The sequence below is a fragment of the Seriola lalandi genome, unplaced genomic scaffold (assembly GCF_002814215.2).
Source record: "Seriola lalandi dorsalis isolate HSWRI2012SDOR001 ecotype SW California unplaced genomic scaffold, Sedor1 jcf7180002054744, whole genome shotgun sequence".
Classification (NCBI taxonomy): domain Eukaryota; kingdom Metazoa; phylum Chordata; class Actinopteri; order Carangiformes; family Carangidae; genus Seriola; species Seriola lalandi.
This window is the reverse complement of record NW_019525297.1, coordinates 258,702-283,852: the sequence shown is the minus strand read 5'-3', so window position 1 is coordinate 283,852 and position 25,151 is coordinate 258,702. Positions and strand designations below refer to the sequence as shown.

Sequence of the window (25,151 nt, the reverse complement as noted above, 5' to 3'; positions counted from 1 at the left end):
TAAAAAGTCATAGTATAGTTGGGCATTAAAAGTCATGGTATAGTTAGGCATAAAAAAGTCATAGTATGGTAAGCCATAAAATGTCATAGTATAGTAAGGCATAAAAAGTCATGGTATAGTAAGGCATAAAAACGTGTTCATAAAATAAGGCATGAAAAGACATAGTGTAGTAAGGCATAAAAACATCATAGTATAATAAGGCATAAAAAGTCATAGTATAGTAAGGCATGAAACTTCATAGTATAGTAAGGCATGAAAAGACATAGTATAGTAAGGCATAAAAACGTCATAGTATAGTAAGGCATAAAAAGTCATGGTATAGTAAGTCATAAAAAACTCATGGTATAGTTAGGCATAAAAAAGTCATAGTATGGTAAGCCATAAAATATCATAGTATGGTAAGGCATGAACGGTCATAGTATAGTAAGGCATAGAATTTCATAGTACCGTAGGGCATAAAAACGTCATATTATAGTAAGGCACAAAAATAATAGTTTAGTAAGGCACAAAAAAGTAATTGTATAATAAGACATAGAAACTCATAGTATAGTAAGGCATGAAACTTCATAGTATAGTAAGGCATGAAAAGACATAGTATAGTAAGGCATAAAAAGTCATGGTATAGTAAGGCATAAAAACGTGTTCATAAAATAAGGCATGAAAAGACATAGTGTAGTAAGGCATAAAAACATCATAGTATAATAAGGCATAAAAAGTCATAGTATAGTAAGGCATAAAAAAATCATAGGATAGTAAGGCATGAAATGTCAAAGTATAGTGAGGCATAAAAACGTCATAGTATAGTAAGGCATAAAAAGTCATAGTATAGTAAGGCATAAAAAGTCATGGTGTAGTAAGACATACAAAAAGTCATAGCATTGTAGGGCATAAAAATGTCATAATTTAGTAAGGCATAAAACATTGGCATAGTAAGGTATAAAAGAGTCATAGTATGGAAAGGCATAAAAATGTCATAGTATGGCAAGGCATAAAGGGTCATAGTATAGTAAGGCATAAAATTTCATAAAATAGTAAGGCATAAAAAATTCATAGGATAATAAGGCATGAAATTTCAAAGTATCGTGAGGCATAAAAACGTCATATTATAGTAAGGCATAAAAAACAGTGTAGTAAGGCATAAAAACATCATAGTATAATAAGGCATAAAAAGTCTTAGCTTAGTAAGGCATAAAAATTCATAGTATAGTAAGGCATAAAAAGTCATGGTATAGTAAAACATAAAAAAGTCATAGTATGGTAAGACATAAAAAAGTCATTGTATAGTAAGACATAAATTCATCAAAGTATAGTAAGGCATAAAAACGTCATAGTGTGGTAAGGCATAAAAAGTCATTGTATAGTAGGCCATAAAATGTCATAGTATTGTAAGGCATGAATGGTCATAGTATAGTAAGGCATAGAACGTAATATTATAGTAAGGCATAGAAATAATAGTTAAGTAAGGTATAAAAAAGTAATTGTATAATAAGACATAGAAACTCATAGTATAGCAAGGCATGAAACTTCATAGTATAGTAAGGCATGAAAAGACATAGTATAGTAAGGCATTAAAGAGTCACTCTATTCTAAGCCATAAAAACATCATAATTTATTAAGGCATAAAAAGTCATAGTATAGTAAGGCTTAACATTTCATTGTATAGTAAGACATAAAAGCATCAAAGTATAGTAAGGCATAAAAAAGTCATAGCATTGCAGGGCACAAAAATGTCATAGTGTAGTAAGGCATAAAAATGTCATAGTATGGCAAGGCATAAAAATTCATAGGATAGTAAGGCATGAAATTTCGTAGTATCATAAGGAATAAAAACGTCATTGTGTAGTAAGGCATAAAAATAATAGTATAGTAAGGCATAAAAGTCATTGTATAATAAGACATAGAAACTCATAGTATATTAAGGCATGAAACGTCATAGTATAGTAAGACATAAAAACATCATAGTTTATTAAGGCATAAAAAGTCATAGTATAGTAAGGCTTAACATTTCATTGTATAGTAAGACATAAAAACATCATAGTATAGTAAGGCATAAAAAGTCATAGTATAGTAAGGCATAAAAATAATAGTTTAGTAAGGCATAAAAAAGTAATTGTATAATAAGACATAGAAACTCATAGTATAGTAAGGCATGAAACTTCATATTATAGTAAGGCATAAAAAGTCACAGAATATTAAGGCAAAAAAAAGCCATAGTATAGTAAGGCATGAAAAGACATAGTATAGTAAGGCATAAAAGAGTCAATGTTTTCTAAGACATAAAAACATGATAGTTTATTAAGGCATAAAAAGTCATAGTATAATAAGGCATAAAAAGTCATGGTATAGTAAAGCATAAAAAAGTAATAGTATGAATAGGCATAAAAAAGTCATAGTATAGTAAGGCATAAAAAAGTCATAGTATGGTTAGGCATAAAAAAGGCATAGTATAGTAAGGCATAAAAGAGTCAACGTAATCTAAGACATAAAAACATCATAGTTTATTAAGGCATAAAAAGCCATAGTATAGTAACGCTTAACCTTTCATTGTATAGTAAGACATAAAAGCATCAAAGTATAGTAAGGCATAAAAACGTCATAGTGTGGTAAGGCATAAAAACATTGTTGTATAATAAGGCTAAAAAAGTCATAGTGTAGTAAGGCATAAAAATTCACAGGGTAGTAAGGCATGAAATTACAAAGTATCGTGAGGCATAAAAACGTCATATTATAGTAAGGCATAAAAAACATAGTGTAGTAAGGCATAAAAACATCATAGTATGATAAGGCATAAAAAGTCATAGTATAGTAAGGCATAAACATTTATAGTATAGTAAGGCATAAAAAGTCATGGTATAGTAAAGCATAAAAAGTCATAGTATGTTAAGACATAAAAAAGTCATTGTATAGTAAGACATAAAATCATCAAAGTATAGTAAGGCATAAAAAGTCACAGTATAGGAAGGCATAAAAACTAATAATATAGTAGGTCATAAAAGTCGTAGTATAGTTAGGCATAAAAAAAGTGTTAGTATGGTAAGGCATAAAAACGTCATATTATAGTAGGGCATAAAATATCATTGTATAATAAGACATAAATACTCATAGTGTAGTAATGCATAAAATGTTCACAGTATAGAAAGGCATAAAAAAGTCATAGGATTGTAAGGCATAGAATTTCCTAGTAAGGCATGAAATATCATAGTGTAGTAAGGCATAAAAACTTCAAAGCATGCAGCAATATTACAAGGTAGCTTAGAAAGTCCAACATTCAAAATGTTACTCAAGAAAAAGTATACTGGTCTTAAAAAAGAAAAATGAGTGTGTAACTTGAGTCTTGGTAAAACAGTAGAAAAAACAGTACCTGATAGTTCTGGGGATAGTACCCTTCTAGTTTTGGGGTAATTTTATAACATAAAATTTTTTTGAGAAAATGCGAGGAATATGTGAGGTCCAACACTAGATTTTTGGCTCATCTTAGTTGAAATTTGTTGGGAGGAAATATAATTTTCCTCCAGTAAAAGTTGTACTGTATTTGTCTAAATGTCCTCATAAGTGGCCCCTAAGGGCATGGAGCCCTTGAGGCATTTGATAACCCAGCATTGCAAAAGAATTAAAAACAGCTTTGCCCTCGACTTCTAGACTTATTTCAAAACCTGGATGAGAATTATTTGTTTCAAACCGATTTAAAGCCTTGCAGTGGACATTTTTGCTGTCATCACTCTACCACCACAGAGGGCTGCAGCACCGCACTACAGCGGAAATGCTGGGAGCCAGAAACCGCAGGAAACACGGAACTGTCACGGACATGATCTGGAGGAGAGCCTTCTGCTAATCCAACACAGCTAGTCAGCCCACCCTGATACACACATTCAGGAAAAACATGGGGGGCTCTCAGAGCGTCGAGATACCAGGTGGAGGATCGGAAGGCTACCACGTCCTCAGAGTGAGAGAAGTTTTCATGTCCCGGTGAAATGCAGCATATTTAGTGTGTGCGATCCTTCTTATAGAAACCTGCTGTTAGCTGCAGAGACACAGGGGAGGAGGATCCTGTTGGCCCTCTAATGTTTTATTTCTGCAGCTAAATGTGTATGTGTTTACATTAATTCTGTGGTAGTTAAGAATGTTTCAGATAGGTTACGGTATTTGTCTGGACCAGCTGTCAACGCCTGCCCGTCAAGATATTTGAATGAACGCTCATCTGTGATGTGTTGTAGTCAGTGTTGACGCCCCTCACTTGTTTAACGCGGTATATAGTCGTTCACCTGCAAGCCTGACTGTGTGAACGTGGACTTTCTTTAACACTAGATGTCATTTTCATGTCGTGACAGATTCGTCTTGTGCATTTAAACGGTATAAATTTATATGAATGACTTGACATGGTTCATTAGTATGCAAGCATGCGCAGACGTTGTCAACAGTAGCTGATTTCCTCTTTTCAGTGCTCTGGGTGAACACCTCTGGCAGTTTTCAGGGTTCAATTACAACCCTGACGTTGCCTGAATAACCGGTGTAGCTGCTGTGTGACTTCTAAAATGGGTGTGAACCTTCATTGCGAAAACCCGTTGCGGTTTTTAGGTGAAAAGATGATGAATTTTCCCCTGAATGCACCTTCATCTACCCTCTTTTTACAGAGTTGTATATCAATAGTTTAAATTACATATTTTGTTGATTTAGACATTTAAAATGAATAGAACTGAATATAACCATCCGTGATTGGCAAAGTATACAGCAAAAGGAAGGTAAATTATATTTTAAGCAGTGAGGATGATCGATGTAAACCACCAGCCACGTTAATTATTCCCAGATATATATTATCCATTATGTACATCTTGCAGTGTATAAATCATGTCTCAATCTCGGTAAGAAAGTTGGTCTTTCCCTCTCACAAATCTCTCTCAAGATTTATCTACTGTTGCTGCTGCTGCAAAAATAGTTTACAGTTCAGAAAGTGTCCACATTTTGTTATATTGTAGCCTTATGCTAAAATAAAAAAATGAAATGAAAAAGCAATGAAATGTTTGTAAATTTATTATAAGTAAAAACTGAAATATCACATTGACATATGTATTTTGAAATTTAGCTCAGCTTCCTCCCATTTTGTCTCGCTCATCTTTGAGATTTTTCTACACCTGGACCACACCTTGAGCTGTGGTGAATTTAATTGATTGGACATGATTTGGAAAGTCACACAACTGTCTATATAAGGTATCACAGCTGTTAATGCATATCAGAGCAAAAACCAATCTATGAGGTGGAAACAACGACCTGCAGAGCTCAAAGATTATGATTATGTTGAGGCACAGATCTGGGGAAAGATACAAAAAAGTTGTACTGCATTGAAGGTGCATTGAAGGTACAGTGGCCTCCATAATTCTTAAATGGAAGAAGTTTGGAACAACCAGTGATCTCCCTTGAGCTGGCCGCCCAGCCACACTGAGTGATCAGGGGAGAACGTCCGTGTATGAGAGGTGACCAAGAACCTGATAGAGCTATAGAGTATAAAGTATATAAAAGCACAGGAGTATACTGTCAAATTAATGATGGCTGAATTTCATTTAGCTGCTTCAGTTTCAGGGTCCTGTTATTGTTCATGCTGGCTCACAGTCACATTGTCATCGATTGGCCTGAACCTTCTGGCCGTCAGCTGCAGTATGTCATCTTCAGCCAGTGGTGCAAAGTACATTTACTTAAGTACTATATATAAGTATAGTTTTTAGGTACCTTTCATGAATGTTTTATTTTTATTTATATCTGTACTGTTTCAGATGACTACATTGCATTGTGTGAGTTTGTTCAAGTAGTTAAAACTAGCTCCACCTCAACCAGCTACAACAGTAAAATAGTACTATAGCATTGGTGCATTAGAGAGAATAAAGAATTTATTAGTCACAGGGACCAATTTGTTTTAATTTTCTCTACTAAGAGTACAAATAACTACTTAAGTACACTTTTGAATATAGGACTTTTACTTGTAATGGAGTATCTTCACATTGTTCCATTGGAACTTGTACTTAATTAAAGGTTTAAGTACTTCTTCACTGCCTCCAGCCTGCAGAATAACTCTTTCACATTGTGAAAAACACTATTTTACAGGTGCAAGAGAATTCCCCTGGTCACCGTGCAGGACTGGAACCGTTCTTTGATTTCATCATTTCCATTTGTGACACGAGATTGGTAAGTTTACTATTGTAGGAATAATACAACTTCCTGGAGTGGTTGGACCTGATTTTTGATGTCTCACACAGCTACAAGTATTGTGACATGATTTGAATGTATTGATCTCTCATAGAACAAAGACAACGACACCCTAAAAGAGCTGCTGAAGATGAACGTGGAGAGGCCCATCAAGATGCTGTTGTACAGCAGCAAGATGATGGCAGTGAGGGAGACAACTGTCACACCCAGTAACATGTGGGGCGGCCAGGGGCTTCTGGGCGTCAGTATTCGCTTCTGCAGCTTTGAAGGAACCAATGAAAATGTTTGGCATGTCTTGGTGAGTGTGGCAAATAATAGAAGCATGCAATAACATCCAAATATGAATTTGAATGTTTTGATATTTGAAAGTTATTGCTATGACCTGATATGTTTATAAATGTTTTGCGTCAAGGAAGTAGAGCCAAACTCACCCGCAGCCCTGGCTGGTTTGAGGGCGCATGCTGACTACATTATAGGAGCCGACACCGTCATGAATGAGGTACCTGCTTTGCAGATGGGTTGTAATGTTGACATAGCAGTGTCAAAGTGGTTAAAGTGCTGTACTGTGCTTCTTTACTCTTTGAACAGACCGAGGATCTGTTCTCCCTCATTGAAACCCATGAAGGGAAGGAGCTGAAGCTGTATGTCTACAACACAGACACAGACAACTGCCGCGAGGTGGTCATCACTCCAAACTGTGACTGGGGTGGAGAGGGCAGGTATGACAGTCATCAAGGAAACCAGCTTGTTTCCCCATTGGCCACTGCTCTTTCATAATGAATTGGCACAAACTGTTTCTATTAGGGGGGCATTTGCATTTGTTGCCAGATTTAGATACTTTTTTCCCAAATAAGACTAGGTATGAATCTAGTGTATGGCTGGACTACGTATGGGTGCCAACTGTAGGCTTAAGGCTACGCCTGTTGTTACAGGCATTCATCTTGCCGCCCTGATTTCCTGGCTCCATGGGAGCTGCAGGGAAATGGAGTAGTGACTTTGTACTAAAATACCAGTATGATCAATACTACATATCAGACAGGGAATTCGAAATGAAGATCTGCCTCTAAATAAAACCCTGCCTCAAATAAAGGCCTGTTACCTTCTGCAGTTGAGTTAATAAAGTCCCTGCTCACTTTTTGAGGAAATACAGTAATTGAAAGCTATTGTGGATCACAGATGGAGGCTGTGTGCTGTGTGAAAGACAAAATACGAAGCATATTCTGTCACCTCTAACTGTCTCACTAAGTGATCATTTTACAAGTAAACATAGCCAAAATCACAGCACAGTCTTTGATTGATTTGATTTAATTTATGTGTAGATTGATTGTGAAAAGTTTGGACATTTTCCCCTCAGTATTGCTGTACTTCTCTCTCTTCAGTCTAGGATGTGGGATTGGCTATGGCTACCTGCACAGGATACCTACACTGCCATTCGCAGAGGGCAAGAAGATCAGTTTCCCTGCACGGACTCCCAATGAACTCAATCCTTCACCTAAAGATGGATTCACAGAGGTAGCTCAGCATATACAGTATTTGCATCCAAAGGAAAACATTAATTTGACGTCTTGTGAACATTTATTGACATGAGGTGATTTCGGTCACCAGGTCCATCTCTCTGCTGTCATTCCAACCGTTCCGGTTGCTTTGTCGTCCTCTGCATCGACTGGATTAGAGCAGTCTCTCACTGGCTTTTCAGTCAGCTCTAATCCAACCACTGTCCTAAGCAATCTACAGACAGGTACACTATCATCTCTCTGACTTTAACATACTGTTTGAATTGAGGTTGACCGAGCTGTAATATGCACAGATAAGTAAGATAAATAAAAAGTGAAATACATGCAGAAAATTTCCATTTAGACATCGAAATGTCTGGAACTAAAAAAAGATGCATAGTACAAGCCACGAGTCAGTCAAATACCTCCACTCATAGTTGTCATGACAACATGTAACATGAGTTTTGTTTCAGGAGCCCCCACAGTTCCACTGTCCAGCCATGTCCCCTCCTTACAAAGCTCTTCCCTGCCCGTCAGTTCTGCTCCAACAATACCAGGTGAGTAGAAATTATTCTGAGGCTTGGAGCTCCACAGGCCTGTTGCCCAAGTCAGCCAAACTTGTTATTAGTTGACAGACATAAGTCTGCTAACCTAACACTGTCTAAAATATATTATATTTGTTGCACAGGCTTAAGGCCCTTACACGGAGGTCTTCCACCATTGCCTAATTTACCAAACCACAACATCACCATGCCAGACATGGGCCAAGTGCTGGCACCTGGAGTTGGATTGCAACATGCAGGTATTGTTTTATTCTGTGACGTGTGCTTGGGTAAGTTGTAAAATTTAGTCTTTTCATGGGATTTGAATTGTTCTTAAAAGGTTTGTAGAGACAAATGCTCATTTTACTACTTTATATTGCTGAGATATTGCAGTCTCCGATGATTCAACAAACTTTTATATTTGCAGTACTTGAAGGATAGCTTCACAACTTTTCAAGTTTGTCTTAAACAATAGTTGCCCATATGAATGTTGGAACTGTTGTTTCTTTTCTTCTGTCCAAACTGGCTATTAAGAGATGTCTTCCTCATGCGCTTCCACTGTGAGTGATGGGGAACAAAATCAACAGTCCCCGTTCTGTGCAAAAAATTGATTTAAAATCTCAGCAGCCTGAAGTAACCAAATCAAGGGAATCTTTCAAATTCAGTCTTTGTAAAACATTCCCTCATTTTGTTTCTCAGGACAGGGATTGCTTGTTGAGCAGGAATGGAGAGATAGTAACACAAGGGGATTTTGTACATTGAAAGATAACTGCTTAACTGCTGACGCCCCATTAACTTAAGAGGAACCTTTGAATACATTTTTGCAAAGAGTGACAACTGGATTTTTATCCTCCATCTCTTACACTGGAAGTGCATTAGGAAGGGATCTCTTCACAGCTGGTATGAACAGGACAGTGATTACAGTAAGCATAAGCTGTTTCAAAAATTCATACAGGCACCTGACTATTGTTTTAAGAAAAATTGTGAACCAATCCTTTACAATAAAAAAAAAAAAAAAAAAAAATCGCAGCATTTGTTGCATTTAGAAATCCATTAATTTTATGATAAAAAAAAAAAAAACTATTTAAGTTAGCCACCATGCCTAAACAAATGAATGAATGAAAGAAAAAAAAATATCACCATTTCAAATAAGTTTTTTTTGTAGGTGACAGCTTTTGTTTGTGTTGTTCTCCACAGGTCTTCCACTTCCTCCTCTCAACCTCCCTGGTGTTACTCTGCCTCCATCTGACCTTATTCTTCCCCCCATCACTGCTAAATCGGCTCCTGCTGTTACACAGAATACCACATCTCCCTCTATCCAAATGAACAGGTCACTGACCAATACCCCAATCCAATCGTCAGTGACCACCTCTGAATCAATAAATATCACTATGTCTGTAGACTCATCTTAGCAGAGAACACCATTTAAGGTTGTCAGCTTGCCCTGAAGTCTTTATACAATATAGACAGTCTATTAGCTGCAGCACTCAGTTGACAAATTGCTCCTAAACAGTGTTAGGTTTGTTGTACAAGTGCTCCAGTATCTCGAGGATACTGGAATTACACTGCTGGTTTTCCTAATTGCAGCAAAACTCAAGTTTTCCTAAGAATTAGGTGTCAAAAGAAAAACATCCAGGCACCTTAAGAGAAGATTGTTGATGGACAGTGAAAGAATAATTACAAGAGTCATTCAAAACCTACAAATATACACTCTCCAGCAGGACAAGATTTTAAAATCATTCATAACTCAATTGTAGTAAAAGGTATGTTAACAAAAACTACGTGGACTTTTTGATTTTTGCAACAAGTGTAAAACGTGGGGAACAAGTTACTTTCAAATATGAAAGTCAGTATCCTTGCAGCTTCGAATAGTATACTACTGAGGAGTTTCCTTTAGATAAGCAGGTTTGCTTGATGCTTTAGCCATGAAATATTAAATGGTTTTGGTTTTGTACAAAAAATAATTTGTAAACGTTACCTTGATTAAACTAATGTATTTTCTCTATCTCAGCCTCTTTGTATTATGTTCATCTAAATTGGTTTGTGCTGTGAGCATCCCTTTGTATGCTCTGTAACAATGCAGTACCAAACAAAGCCACAGAGGGTCAGTATAATCTCAGAAAAGGGAGGTAATTGCTGGTAGACTGTACCCTGAAATTTAAAGAGCATATTATCGGGTGATAAACATGGATGGTAACTTAATATATTTTACAATACCATTCAATGGGAGAAAAAGGTTTCCTGGCATTTATTATTCACTCTTAGCAGAACTGTACAATTTTGTACCCGAAGTGGAACATACAGCCCTTGTAAAAGTAAGAGCAACAAAGCAGCAAAATGAAACCACTCCAGGAAACTAGTTTTACATTGGGGAAATTTTAACTCTTTGTACATGTTACTGCTGCAGCTCAAAATTTGAAAATTCACCTGTACAGCATATACAGTTTCCAATTCATCTGTTAATTAATATTCCTGCATAGGATTTTGTACATTGTCATTTTTCTACATTTGGTTACTTTGTGCATTAAAACGTAAGTATGCTGCCCCAACCTACAGGTCACTAGATGCCACTTGTATGCTACACATTACATTCTCTTGGCTAAGTAACTCAAATTAAAGCCTAACATTTGTGAAAAACAAAACATTTAGCCAAATCAATAGTGAAATCTTTGTAGTTCTACTAAACAATGACTGTCCTCTCCTCACAGTATATTAACTTCTAGCAGCTGAATCATTTGCACTCTGGCAGGACCATATTATTTTATCTAAACGGTGGGCTGCCAAGTCTCCCTTCGGCCCTTTAAGGCTTTATCCATCTGCAACATCTGAACAGAGTGAACAGTCACATTTTCTTCAAGATACGTCTTCAGTTTCAGTGCTTTTGTCGGACCCTCAGCAGATCCTATTACCCATGTCCTTTGAAAACATCCCTTCACTGCCCCTCCATTGATCAAGCCCTCGTGAACAAGAAGAAGCCTGGCACAGGTCAGAGGATATAGGGTGAGATCTCCCCACCTGTGTCCTGCTCCTCCTCTTTCTGGCTGCTGCTTGTGCCATCAGCTTGAGCCTCCGAGGAGTACTGCAGGCGTAGAGCAACTTGGTCAGTTTGCCTTTCTGTCATAGTTAATGGCTGTCAGTATGAGATGATACTGGAGGAGGCTGGTCCTGAGCCAGCAGCACTCATCTGCAGATTTCCAGAGGAGCTTGACCTCCGCATGTGAGGGAGCAGGTAGGGGTCGCTTCCCAGCTGGTGAACATCGATCCGGTCCTCCTTCCTGTATGCCAGGCACCGCCTTATGAAGGCCTGTAAGGGGGGGGGGCAAAAATTCCAGGTCAGTAAGCAGTGTTTGGTTGTTTTAGGATAGAGTTTTCCTTGATAATACAAGACATTTAAAAATGTTCAAGTTCACTTACCTTTGCTTCATTACTAGCAACAGGCTTGACAGGGAACTGGACGTCGGTAGCTTTGAGTATGGTGTTCTCCTGCAGGATGTCCTGTTGTGACTGATTGTGGCCAAAAGGCTGAAAAGGAGGAACAGTGCTTAATCAACAGGCATACATTACAAAAAATAAATAAAAAGTAAGAATCTGTATTTCCCTCCTTACCTTCCTTCCATACAGACACTGGAAAAAGATAACACCCACAGACCACACATCCACCTTGTTGGAAATCTTTGGAGGTTCTTTACCAACCACGAAGCATTCAGGAGGCAGATACCTGGCCAAAATAAAACAAAACGCAGTTTTGTGTCTGTACAAGCTGCCTGTTTTATACTTTCATGTTTTAGCACATTTACTCAAGTACTGTAATTAAGGTACCTGTGTTCACTACATTTATTTGACAGCTGTCAGTTGATTTTTGTATTACATACTGTATGATCAGTTTATAAATATGATGCCAATATGATTTAACTAGCCCACAGTACAAAAAAATAAAACTTGACTCCACCTACAGACTGCACTATTAAAATGCTGCTAATGTTAATAATTTAATAATATAAACAGAGACAGAGACTGTTTGTATAACCAAAGTATTTACTTGTAATGGACAATTTTTATAGTGTCTTTTTGCTGCTTTTAATTGAAGTGAATGATGTGACTACTTCCTCCACCACTGTTCATGCCCTTATATATGATATATGTATATGTGGGTCATTTATTCTCACCAATAAGTTCCTGCACCCTGTGATGTCAGGTCCATCCCGTCTACGCCATAGTTGTCATCATCCATGATTTTGGACAAACCAAAGTCAGTGATTTTGATTTCCCCACAGGCTGTGCCATCCACCAACAAGATATTGCCTGGAATTCAAAGGGCAATAAGTGAGCTCGATATCATTGACGATGTAGTGAGTGTCATAAGTTGTCCAGAGAGGTTATGTGTACCTGGCTTGAGGTCGTAATGGATGATGGGGGGTTTGATTTCATTCAGGTATTTTAGTGCGTTCACAATCTGCATGACTATGGACCGTGCCTCCTTCTCAGACATTAGCTTATGCTGCTTCAAGTAGAAATCCAAGTCATTGCCTTCGCAGTACTCCATAACGGTGCAAAACCTATCAAATGGAAAACAGAGTTACTTAGAATTATAGCCCAATTCTAACAGGAATAATCTGAAAAGTGCCGCAAATACATGAAAGACAATTCATCAAGTGACTTACGTGTCTGTGTCCAGTGAGAAGTAGTCATAAAGTTTCACGATTCGGGGATGGTCCAACTCCTTGTGTATTCTGTACTCTCGACATGCATGCCTGCAGAGAGGATGGTAATTATGTGTCTATTAGCAACCAAAGCAGGTAGATACAGGTGCTGTATTTTTGCACTGACAGCCAGGCATTGAGGCTTATGGAGAGGAATAACAAATAAATCACAACATTTGAAACATTAATCATAGTGTAATGCAGGTGAGGTTGCAATTTTTCACATGGGGCAACATACTTGTGATAGTTCTCCTTTTTCTCTTCTCTCCAGTTCTTATTAAGTTGGTGGATTTTCACAGCAGCATATCGTTGCTCAATCAAGTCAAAAGCCTGAACAACACATGCACAAAATGTTGGTTTATACTTGGAAAGCAACAACTGCTAAGAGTATTTTTATATTTTAAAACTTATAATATCAACATTTAATGACTTACCTTGTAAACTTCACTAAAGCCCCCTCGCCCTAGTAGGTGCAAGAGCAGATAGCGTTCATTCAACGTTGGGTGATCTTTAAATCTTTGAATAGAAAAAATGAGCACAGTAAACAAAATTACAAATGTAGACAGGTGTACAGATGTCCCAAGTATCAATGACATATTTTTCAGCACCACCTGTGCTGTGTCAGGACCAATGTGGTAGAAGACAAGTCAAGAGGCACAGTGTTACTTAATATACCACATGTCGATACTGGCCTTGTGTGTACATCATGTTCCTGTGTAAATGCAGTAACTGTCAAAGAAATTGATTCAGACTCACTGTGAGCTGTCTTCGTTGTTTATTCTCTTCAGCTCCCGAATGTGAAGGTTGCGCACTCTCTCCAGACGCTCCAGCTCCGCCTGGATCTCAGCTTCTTCCTATAAATGATTCAAGCACACAAACACACAAATGCAGAGAAGGAACTTCAGAGTACTGACTACAAGGAGAGGAGCTCATCAAAACCCACTTGCACACAGCTGACTAGTTCTGTATTAAATATTAACGGTTGACTTGGTACAGAGTCTGTCAGGGGCTGTCTGTGATGCTTATTCATCGAGAAAACAACGAGTACATCGACAAACTACAGGCTCACTCAATCCTTAGGGTGATTCACACAAATGTAACATTGGTTCAGCTCAGGAAACAGGAAAATCAGGCTGAATATGTTCAATTATTCTCATACTGAAGACAAAGATTTGCTATATTTAATAATTTACTGACTCAGATGAGGTTTTGAATTCTAAAGTGTGTAAAAGCGCCCTCTATCCTTACTATATGGTGGGCGGGTGAGTTACTCAAGAAATAAATTCATACAAGGTCTTGTGTTGTGTTTGTGTTTCCAGGCTCAGCAGTTAACAAACCTTCTTGAGATGCCCAAGTCGCAATTTGAAGATCTCTTCCTGTTCATGGTACTCTGCTAGTGTCAGCCTTTCCAGGATGAGAGAGAAGAGAGAGAAAAATATGGGAATATAGTCAGTCACTTTCTTTACAACTGCTACTGCAAAAGAATAAAGCCAAAACTACACTGCATGTCATACACTGCTACTACCTCGGGAACAGCTGCTATGATATCTATGATTAACATGAGGAAAGGACTTACAGCTGAGGTAGGCTGGGTTTTAGAAAGGGATCACTTTCTGCTCCATTCACTGCCTTGGTTTTGCGTTGCTTTGGCTCTGAGTTTGTGGTTGGTGCTTGGGAGTTGCTGGAGGATGGAGGTTTCCTCTTGGCTAGAAGTTTTCTTTGCCTCTCAATGTCCTCTCTCTGTTGGTTAATCCACTCTTGTTGTCTGTTGATGGAAAACAGTGATTTTTGTTAGATTCGATTACTTGTAGGGCTGTCACTTTTTCAAAAAAAAAAAGAAAAAAAAGAAAAAGAAAAGTCAAGATCGAACGAATTCAAAATGACCCGCAAATTGTTCAAATTAATTCGAATGCACCCCACTCCCCTGCGCACTCACACCAGCTCCCCCAAAACACGTCATTATTTTTGTTACTTTATAACCATTCTTTCAGCAACCAAATGTTACATTTTAAGGGCTGTATTTACTCTTTGTTTTCTCTATGCCCGTCACCTCTACCTTGCTCTCAATAAAACATAACATCGAACACACAGTACGACAGATAACAGGGGGGAGCTTTGACAACTTTGAACTAATAATGTAGCAAGGTAAAACATGGAGCCAATAGTCAAACCAAAAGGTCTGACCTAATTTCTCATCACTTGCCAGAAGAACAAGTTTATCAACATGATCCGGATCAAGTTTGGCTCTCGATGCTTAGAATATTGATAATGGGTGGTTGTGGTGGTGGTGATGGGGCTGTCCACCAATTTACACTGCAATCCTGCTCATGGACAGCACAGCTGCTCAACACTAAACTCCTACAATATCCTGTAGGGGAATTTTACATTTAAGTTTCAGCACATTTACTGTGATCTAACTTGATCATCATCAAAAAGAAAGAGAAAAAAGAAGATATCCTCACAGTCAAAGAAATGATAAGTGTGCTAGCAACTCCTCACAGTGCTTTTACTTAAAGAGGTGATCACACATGTTGATATGATCTGTGTACAATGAAACAGCAAAAAGAAATATCAGCTGATGCTTCGACTGACAAAATGTGGATCGTGGGCCACGATTAGACTGGTTGTACTAGGCAATAACATTAATAACAACAATAATAAGACTACTACTAAGACTACCACCACCACTACCACCAACTATAATAATGACGGTAAACAAAAAATATAATTGAAAGCTTACTTCACAAGGTTTTGGAAGGCATAGCCATCTGTCCATTGTTCTGTGAACGATGCTCCATGTCTCACTGTAGTGAAATGGCCTAAACGTAGTCTGTCCTGCATGCTCTTCTCCCGACAGGCCTGCTTCTCTTGGGTGCTCTGAAGAACAATTCAAAATATAGGTTTGCAAGTTGGTTTTGGATACTCGTAAATGTTGAGTGCTCATAAAGGGTTAAGAAAAACAATACAATTACCTTTTCTATAAGCAACTTCTTGCTCATGGTGATGCATTTATTCAAGCGTTCTTTGTACTTTTCAAGTAATTTTTGTTGTTCATCTATCTGTCTCCTGAGATCACAGTTTGCCTATGAAGCAGAAAAAAACATATCACCAGTTGAGCAAATTACATTATACTCCCCATCCACCAAATATTTAGAAATCTTTAAAATTCTGTTTATAATATTGACAGACTAAACAAATTAAGGCCTCTTTTACTATGAAACATTACTCTAACATTACATTAACATCACAGATCAGGCAGGCCTTTCTGCAAGGCAGTAAACAGAGAAAAGTGTTCTTCTTACCCTTAGTAAATCGTCTATTCTGCCCTCCTTCTTCTCAAGGTCTAGATTCTTAGTGCTTTCAAGGGCAGCCAATTTCAACACTGTAAGGTCAGTCTAGAGTGAAAAACAACAAAAGATTGTTTCAATAAAAACTTGCCCAGAATTCTAAAACACATTTCAAGAGTGACTATAAAAATGCTTTGGTTACTAGGCTGTCAAAAGTCATTTACCCCACCTGAACAAATTTGACTGCTAGTTGCTTTGGATGTGTGATGTGGTCCCCAAAAGACAGACTAGTAGGAGATGAGCTATTTTGTCTAATCTGCAACAGAAGAGCATTTCTATCATGATAGGGCAATGTCAAATAGAGCAGCAAAGGAGATTCTGAGTACAAGTTTTGTATTTACAGCAGTGCCCTGAGTGGAGTAGGAATGTGAGTTCTGGGGCGAGCGAATCACTGGTGGGAGACCTCTCACAGGACTGGACCCATTTCCTCCCTGGAACTAAAAAGGTAAAGAGAGGACAAGTGACATCACTGCCTAACATTTGGTAACAGCAGACCTGCCAGGGGCTCCTTTTATATCATACTGCTGTTATTTCAGAGACAGGAAATAGATTATAGCAGAGATGTTGAACAAAGGCTAAAATAGCACACATTATTCACTCCACATTTTATTTCAGTGTGATCATTAATTTCAGAAAACTTACATCAAAATAATCACTTATTTTGGGTCCTCGCACAATTGATTTTCCTGTAAAAAGGGAAAATAATTTTTTTAATATTTCAAAAGAATACAACAATAAGCAAGAGCCAACATTTAACTGTTTAACACAAAGACACTCACCTTGGCTGCTCTCTGATTGGATCTCAGGTTTTCTTTTTCTGCCTCTGGTTGTTTCTGACTGTTTCTTCTCTGGGGTCTGAAAAATAAATTTTATTTAACAATGTCTTGGGCTGCTGCGGTGTTGTCTACAAAGTGGTAAGTGATTTGTTCCCATTGGATAATCATGATACAAAACCATGATCTGTATATGAGCAAAAAAGCCTTGGATGAATTCAGCTGTAACAATTACCAAAATAATTTTGACTTCTGTAGCTGCTTTCATTGCAGTTTCATATCAGGTTTGTTTTTGTAGCAATAATCAGTTCTTAGCTGCTACTTGTGTAATTTCTATCTAGTCAAAGTCTACACCACCAGCAGTACATCTACAATTAGTTTTGGTCCATTAACGTACGTTGTGAATGATTAAAAATGATCTAGTTTAAAAGGGAATAATTATATGCAAATACAGTAAAAGTTATAAATGTTATTTAATCTCCAATAATACATACAAAAGGAACATTTTACCTGAGAAAATTTTTAGCAATTCTTGTGTGAACCTTAATTCACATTATCACTTAACCCAGAGGGAACACTACAAACTACAGAACTGACCTATGTTAGCAACCACATTTTCAGATTTGATCATTTACCCACCGAATAAGCAGGAGAACTGCCTCTTTTCACATCTGAACCCTGTTGAGTGAAAAAGAAAGAATTTTAAGCAAAACCATGAGAGACAAGCCTGTGGTAACCAGCGGATAGTGACAGACCTTTTACCTCATCAGTAATTCACTACTAATAATTTAATGATAGCTCTTGATCAAAAATGATCTGAGAATTCTTTAAAGAAGAACATAAAATAATCAAAGGTATGCAAATAACTCACAATTTGAGACTGTATTTGAAATCTGCATTTTTTTTCACTATTATTTCACACTTTTCATGACCACCAAACCCAACCAACTCTGTGCAGTAAAGGCATTTGTCAACAGGTGCTGGTCTCATCTTAGTGCATCATTAGTAACAATGTCACAATAATGTGCTGAGCAATTGCAGCCACCCTGTGTACTCAATACTATTCAATTTTTTTAAACAAATTCAATGTCAAAATCATGAATTTAAAAAAATGCATCAAATGCTGCAAAAATGTGTTACTGCAGCTTTAAAAAAGGACATTTACACAGACAATAGCACTACTGCAAAACATGGCAGGGGGCTGCAGTGGTGTGGATGTGCTGCTACAGTGTACAGAAGAACAAAAGATATGAACATGGGAATCCAATCTGAAGGCTTATTAAATGCCAGGACACAACATGGTGTGGTTGCCATCCAATGCTGTGCCAATGCAGCAAACTCACTGAAATGAATGAGGAAGCCTTTGTCGGGCTGAATTCAGTCCTACCCACTACCCAATGGTGAGATTTAGGTCTGTTCCAGTTAACATCACAGATGGAGGGCCCCAGAGTCATGTAGCCAAATGATCAAGCAGTTGATCTGGGAAATCTATCAGAGATTTATCATATACAGTGGACGATGGTGCTCATGATATCAATCAGGTGAACCAATACTTATGCTCTTACCACCAAAAAAAACAATTTAGTAACAGGGTGGCTATTTTAAAACTCTAGCTGTCACAACTCCACCTTAACAGGAAGTGATTTGCATGAACCATCACACCAACCAGCACAAATGACTGTTAAAGAACCCATTTAAAAATTCATGGACAAAAACAGCCATAGATTTTTGTTTATTTTATTATCAACAATGTTATTGTCACAGGTTGCGGATGATTTTAGTCATGTTCTATATATACCCTCAATAACTCTATGACAGAGTTTTTACCACACATACAACAAACCAGCTTTCTAGAGTGCAGGTCTACATTTCAGGGAAATTCATTAACTCTGCCCCATAGAAGTAAGCAAGAATGTGGCAGAATAGCCCTAAAAGCAACCTATATAAACAACATGTACCATCTTATTCAGAAAAACCCCAGGTGATTATGCTGATACATGTAACTGTAGTGTAAATAGGCTTCCAAGTAAGACAAAAGATTTGGACCTGTACCTCTGACTCCTTGTCGCTTGAAGATCCCAGGCTTCCAAAACTGTGATTTGAACATTCATTATTGGTCAAACCCTGGAAAAAAAAATTATTAAAAATTAAAATAATAATAATTTCTAGGATAAAAACTACATATCAAAATTCTAAAAATTGTATTTTCACCATCATCATCATCATCATCATCATCATCATTTCTTCTGTACCAACACTGATATAACTAACATTGCATTAACATTGCAATATTCACTCACTTTGGTTCCCCCGCTTGTGCTGCCAGTGCTGCCCCCTGTGCTGCCGCTGACCCCGCCCATAAAGCGTGCCTCCAGTAGCTCCTGTCTCCGGGGGTCCAGGCTGTGCAGCTCCTCCATGGTGCCTGGGAGGATTAGAGACAATTCACAGTATGTCTCAGTTATTTGAGATCAGCTTAATTGAAGCCTTTGAATGCCCACGCAAGAGCAGATGACACACTAGCAATGAGCTTGAGTTATGATAAATGTAAGGAATATAGGCTAAGACCACATTTATGCCCATTCCTCAGTGGCATTGACATAGGCAGTGACATAGGTTTCACTCTATGTTTGTGTAGAACTAAGGAGATGAGCAGGATTTTATTTTGTTTACTCCTGTTACCACTACCAGATTTGCTACTAGCAACTCAATACTACTACTACCATCAACAATAACAACAAAGATATCCAAAATAATTTGTTATAACTCGAAATACAGAGAACAAATAGTCCTAACAGTAGTAACAGGCATTTCTGTGCCACAAGCTCTATTATCATGAGAGTCCAAGACCAACGTTTCAACTGCTAGGCAATGATGAATACTGTGCTCCTGTGGGACCGTTACGTGAGCTCCCTGGGCTTCAGTGTTGCTGCAGACTCAGAGGGGTCTGCCCACTAAACCTGTGCTCTAATGAGACAACCATTTTGAATTTATAAAGGGCTATGGAGCATAGAGTGGGTAGGGATTTAAAATACATTTCAGTGAAGGAGAAAAAAAAAAGTGAGAAATACTAACAGTAAGAACAAAATCTAAAAATAATGTACTTGTATTAGATATCCACGAATCTACACATAAATTGTTTAAGAATATTTTTTAACTCTGAAGTATAAAAGCATTTTGTAACTTGTCTTGTGGATGACATTGAAGGACTGGAGCTGATCTGAATTAAGACACAGATTAGTCCAATGATGGATACATGCATCAAATCTAGACAGCAGCATATATGCTAGTCTTTATCTCCAAAAACTAACTGCAACAATGAGTAATTGAGAAGGCAAAATACATCATACCGATTGGAGAAGGTATGCTATGAAATCATCTAATATTGCCCAAGATGACTGTAACTTCAGCTAATTTTGAGACAAGGGGAACATCAGTGCATTTCAGCAGTGCTCCAGAGAATGGACACAGAAAGAAGTTAGTGACAAAAAGATAAAAATCTTGTTTATATATGAGAGAACAAAAGGAAAACAATCATTCTAAATCAGAACAAAGTTACCAAAATTGTGCATTTGTGTTAAACTGCATAAAATAAGGAGAAGTTGTGGGAAGTCAAATACTAATTATGTGAAACATCAACTTCCTTTTCGACATATGTAAATAAATGAATCAAACTGCACATACACACACTGTATGCAAGTTTCACATCTCGAAGCAATCTTCAACCATCTCAGAGATGGACTGAATTTGGACTTAATTTAGCCCCAGAGCTGTACTGTCCAACTACATAATACAAAACAAGCAGCAAAAATAGCCAAACAAAATGCCATTCATCATATCCACAACAAAATAAAAAAATGCAGTGGCCAGCATTAGGGCTAAGCAATTAACCAAAAAAGCATCAAAACCAACTTTAGAAACCACTTAGATCTAATCTTGCTCATGTTGGTTAATTTGGTTAATATTTTCCCCAATGTGTGGGTTCATGAACTGTCCCTTTAAAATAATGCTACCTTGTGTTCAATCACATGCCTCCACCCTATCCAACTAACATTGGTCCGCATTCACTCAAACCAAAGCCGGCAATATGGATGACATGAGCACAAACACTGAGCCACAACCCGAGCAGCTTATACCTAAAAAGAATGTCTTCTCCGTTGTTTGGGCACATTTTGGCTTCAGTGGAGTTGAAACTGAACAAAAGACAAATGCAAACACTGCAGGAAAAGAATTTTAGTGACCAACATCAACTGTTTAATCACTTGGAATACAATTACATCGCCAAATATGAAGAGTGAACCGCTTAAAAAAAAAAAAACAGGAGCAATAAGCAAAGTAATTGTATAAGCAATAAATAATCGTGATATTGATTTGAAGTCACATCACCAAGTCCTAGCCATCATACAGGCCCACTTTAAAGTGTGCATCATGAAACTTCAGAAATGTGGTTTAACAGGTAGGATACAGTCAAGTCATTGAATAATACCATCCTGCGACTATTTTCCAGACCAGAGCATAAGAGAGATGTTGTAGTTGTCCAAAACAAGAAGTATAAAATTGCTTACATCATTAATTCAAATCACCTCCAGCACATCAATGTCATCCACAGAAACCAGCTGCAAAAAATGTTTATACGTCAGAGTATAAAAGCGCAATGAAACTGTTCAGATACCGATCAATCAACTTCAATGAGAACAGAAATTACTAAATCATTACATTTCATAAATGACAACCATGTTGACCGTTGTGGACAAATTTCGATTAAATTAAGGATTTTTTTGATAAAATGCTTGACCAACTTCTTAGTTACTTATCGGTATTCAGTGACAGCCAAAACAGAACTAAATGTGATGACAACTGATGTCAAACTGTGAACAGGCCCGCAATTAATGTAGTTTTCTAAAGCCACATTTCTTGATACGGTAATGATTACTAATTATACTTGATATAGTATATGAAGCCGTGCACTAATATGCAATGAAGTGGCAAGTCTAGCAATAGAGAAGTAAAGGAAATGTAAATTGCATTCAGTACTTGCCTTACTGAAATTCAATTATCATACACATATAATTGTCAACAGATACAAACAAAGCATCAAAATCAATTATCTGCATGCAAAATTCAAATAACAATGATGTGGTTTATTGAAAGACAGTTTCCTGGATCAAGATGTATTGTTCCACTGCCAAACTAGATTATTTACCATTTCCCTCTTTTGTCATTATCCCAACTATACCTTTTGGCCCACTATTCCTCGACAGGAAACTGATGAAATTTTCAGGAGTTTAACAATGTAAACAAACCTTTGCTTTCAACTTTTTCTATGGTAACACCTTAAATCACATTACTAGCCTTCTGTGCTTAGTGACACTCGTTTAGGTTGAACAAATGTTAATAGGGCATTTATCAATAATAATCAGGCAACAAGTCCATTTCCTTTTACTAAGAGACAATAAAATCGGCTTCTTGCATTTCCCATGATGAGTCTGTGACTTCTAATCAAATTTGCAATCTATTTTGCTGAAAACCCGCAGTCATCTGTCTTATACAGCTACAGTATGGATGCTGCCTATGCTTGCTGCATGTGGCATGTGCACCACTTTGAGAGCGAAGCAAAAATCGTCTTATTAACTAGCAAGACTATTTTGCAGTATATAAAGCAACACTAAATATTTAGCCATGGACTCCTGGCATGTATAACTCATGTAGTGGATAAACTACTGGTGTCTTAAGTGTTGTTTCATCTAAACTTCAATATAAGCACTGCAACATTCACTACAAACAGTATTTGTAGCAGTTTAACCATAATCTTTATGAAAAGCTGTGGCTTCCCTGCTGCTGCTTTTTGGTGCAATTTTGGTTTGCTGACATAAGTGTATAACAATAATTTACCTTTCTCCCTGAATGTTGATACCATTTTCATGTCATAAATGCTTATCAGCTGTGACCTGGTCTCTCTCAATGATTTCCCTTTGTTTTAAACATGAAGGCTTTGGTGCATAACTATTATCTATATTCAAGCCCCTGCAGGAACATGTGGTTGAACCCTTACAACTCTTGCTGTGGATGTCATTTTAACTCCATGCTGCTCAGCAGAGTGACCACCTGTTAATGGCAGACACTTGGAAAGTCTTAAAAATCTCTGGCATAGGATGGGTTGGATTACTTCCGCCTAAATTCATTCAAGGCCAATTTGAGCTTAAAAAACAGCACATAATAGCTTCACAATTTTCAGTATTTACAAGTGTCACACTGATGTGGGCAGCCATCACTGATTTATCTCAATCATTGCATGTTACACTGATAATACAAAAGGAATGTAAAGGCTACATAAATACCCCAAACAAAGTAAAACTTCACCATCATTACAGTATCCTGTTAAAACTACCAGGGATGGGAGTAAGCTTTATGAACATAAGTGGCACACACATATGGTTACCAAAAATGAACAAATACACATCATTTATTTAATTGTGTGTGGGTATGTGTGTGCTAGCATGCTGCACAGACCCTTCATTTTTTGTTGGGGCATCTAGTGTAAGTTAGTGATACTAAAAAGGTCAAACAAGGCTAACTACCACCCAATGCTGTATCATCTATAGCAAAGGGACATGTTAAAAGACAATAGCGGCACTTAATGTTAGATACATACTGTCATGTTTAAAGCCGATCCATTACCCCCTTTGAACCGTTGAGAGGATCAGTCACACATGCACAGATACTCTGAACATTGGTGGCAGGGAAACAACACACAGTCAATACAGAAAATATTGCTAGTGGTGCGATGCACACCTATACACTGCTTGCTATTAATCCTGTGATATAACGTTAACCATCACCAGAAATTGCTTGATTTCTCTGCTTGCATTTACTGATCTATTTTTACGTTTTTCGTTAACTTGACTAGTGTTTGCTCTTCTAACGGCAGCATGCTTAACGAAAGATGCACCGACTACAGCGGTAACCTTTCTGCTCTGGTAAAGGTTTATCGCCATTATGCACGCATTTGTCCTGAGGTTACTGCACTGGCCTGGGCACAGAAAGACGGTCCTGTGTCTTCACTGCTACGAGCTAGCCAAACAGGCTCAATGGACTTTGGAGCTGACGCGTTACTGTAACGTTAGCTAGCAAGCAGGTTTCACCACCAAGATTTTCTCGGTCGTTTTAATACAATTTTCTTTCGTTCTGCACAAAATGACCCAAACGAGCGAGTAGAAAAGACATAAGCGTCTTAAAACGTTTAACGATACCTTCCTGGGCCTTCACCACTGCCGTGGTATGTTGCTGAAAACACAGTCCGTGTTGGGGACGTGGAGAGCTGGGACCAAAGATGGCGTCCCCTCCAAACTTCCACTACTTTGGACACTCATCAAGCTACTTTTCGTGTGTAGGTACGGCAGCGCACACGGTTAATCTTTCACACCGACTGTGAAACTTAACCGACTGGCGTATCACAGTTGTTTTTACATGGGTACAGCAACTGCCACTGAGTGAAAATGTTTAATTATTATCTGTTTTAGGAGACAAACCTCTTCACACCTCGGCAGTGCGTCCTGGCTCCAGGGCCACCTCTCCGTCTTCAAGTGGTTGTCTATGAAACGTCATGCATCGTGTGCAAAATTCTTATCGCGAGGGTGATGCATGTTTTTCTTAACGTCAATGACAACATGAAGGAAAAAAGTAAAAAATAAATGTATAAATAAATAACAATACACAGTACATATGAACTATGCATAGTTTTGCATACAAGTTGCAGATTTATCACTGGAAATTATGATGTTCGAAGCTCAAATAAATGAAAAAATGTATTGGTCAGATCAAAAAGTTATAGGATCTCATTTCCGCCAAAAGAAAACAATGCATTAAGTTTAGGCATGATAAATGTCAATATACTATGACAGAATAATCAAAACAAATTATCTTAGGAGTTAGGCATAGTAAGTATAAACATTCATGGTAATAATTTTGATTTAATTAGTCAAATTTTTATACACTAAGCCTTTTTTTATATACAAAATAGTAAAAATAATCAGATGGGTTTGGCATGATAAACATAAACATAGTCATGTGCCAACATTTTAATTTGCTGGTCAAAATTAGTGAA

The 25,151-nt window shown here is 37.5% G+C and overlaps 2 protein-coding genes and 1 long non-coding RNA gene across 5 annotated transcripts; 2 read left to right on the top strand and 1 right to left on the bottom strand.

Moving 5' to 3' along the window:
• Positions 1-3,777: 3,777 nt before the first annotated feature.
• Positions 3,778-10,235, top strand: LOC111668539 (Golgi reassembly-stacking protein 2). The gene is made up of 10 exons (XM_023424594.2): positions 3,778-3,943; positions 6,094-6,174; positions 6,290-6,493; positions 6,608-6,694; positions 6,784-6,914; positions 7,575-7,707; positions 7,801-7,933; positions 8,162-8,245; positions 8,377-8,490; positions 9,428-10,235. Exons 1-10 carry the CDS (start codon positions 3,881-3,883, stop codon positions 9,640-9,642), a joined length of 1,245 nt encoding a protein of 414 aa, XP_023280362.1. The 5' UTR covers positions 3,778-3,880; the 3' UTR covers positions 9,643-10,235.
• Positions 10,236-10,454: 219 nt separating this feature from the next.
• tlk1a (tousled-like kinase 1a) lies at positions 10,455-24,650 on the bottom strand. 3 transcript variants are annotated; one of them, XM_023424589.2, is made up of 23 exons: positions 24,298-24,371; positions 21,184-21,240; positions 19,351-19,472; positions 19,103-19,174; positions 17,690-17,728; positions 17,057-17,132; positions 16,920-16,963; positions 16,619-16,714; positions 16,447-16,533; positions 16,233-16,325; positions 15,903-16,013; positions 15,671-15,807; positions 14,507-14,695; positions 14,268-14,334; positions 13,687-13,784; positions 13,365-13,446; positions 13,169-13,260; positions 12,892-12,981; positions 12,617-12,786; positions 12,397-12,532; positions 11,837-11,948; positions 11,645-11,752; positions 10,455-11,534 (listed from the first exon to the last, which is right to left on the bottom strand). In XM_023424589.2, exons 3-23 carry the CDS (start codon positions 19,465-19,467, stop codon positions 11,364-11,366), a joined length of 2,187 nt encoding a protein of 728 aa, XP_023280357.1. In that variant the 5' UTR covers positions 19,468-19,472; positions 21,184-21,240; positions 24,298-24,371; the 3' UTR covers positions 10,455-11,363. The 3 variants fall into 3 exon arrangements, with proteins under 3 accessions (XP_023280357.1, XP_023280359.1, XP_023280356.1); XM_023424591.2 differs by lacking the exons at positions 21,184-21,240; positions 24,298-24,371 and adding an exon at positions 24,577-24,650; XM_023424588.2 differs by lacking the exon at positions 21,184-21,240 and having other exon boundaries at positions 24,298-24,437.
• Positions 24,301-24,871, top strand: LOC147818062 (uncharacterized). Its single transcript, XR_015438357.1, has 2 exons — positions 24,301-24,438; positions 24,568-24,871. It is a non-coding gene; the product is annotated as an uncharacterized LOC147818062 (long non-coding RNA).
• The last annotated feature ends 280 nt before the right edge of the window (positions 24,872-25,151 follow it).

Excerpts from the sequence above, each read along its gene's own strand:
- LOC111668539 (XM_023424594.2), top strand. The coding sequence starts at position 3,881 with ATGGGGGGCTCTCAGAGCGTCGAGATACCAGGTGGAGGATCGGAAGGC. Across the intron at positions 8,246-8,376 it reads TTCTGCTCCAACAATACCAG|GCTTAAGGCCCTTACACGGA; the intron begins GTGAGTAGAAAT and ends TTTGTTGCACAG. Across the intron at positions 8,491-9,427 it reads AGTTGGATTGCAACATGCAG|GTCTTCCACTTCCTCCTCTC; the intron begins GTATTGTTTTAT and ends TGTTCTCCACAG.
- tlk1a (XM_023424591.2), bottom strand. The coding sequence starts at position 19,467 with ATGGAGGAGCTGCACAGCCTGGACCCCCGGAGACAGGAGCTACTGGAG. Across the intron at positions 14,335-14,506 it reads AAACCCAGCCTACCTCAGCT|GCTGACACTAGCAGAGTACC; the intron begins GTAAGTCCTTTC and ends CATCCTGGAAAG. Across the intron at positions 11,535-11,644 it reads TTGCTAGTAATGAAGCAAAG|GCCTTCATAAGGCGGTGCCT; the intron begins GTAAGTGAACTT and ends CCCCCCTTACAG.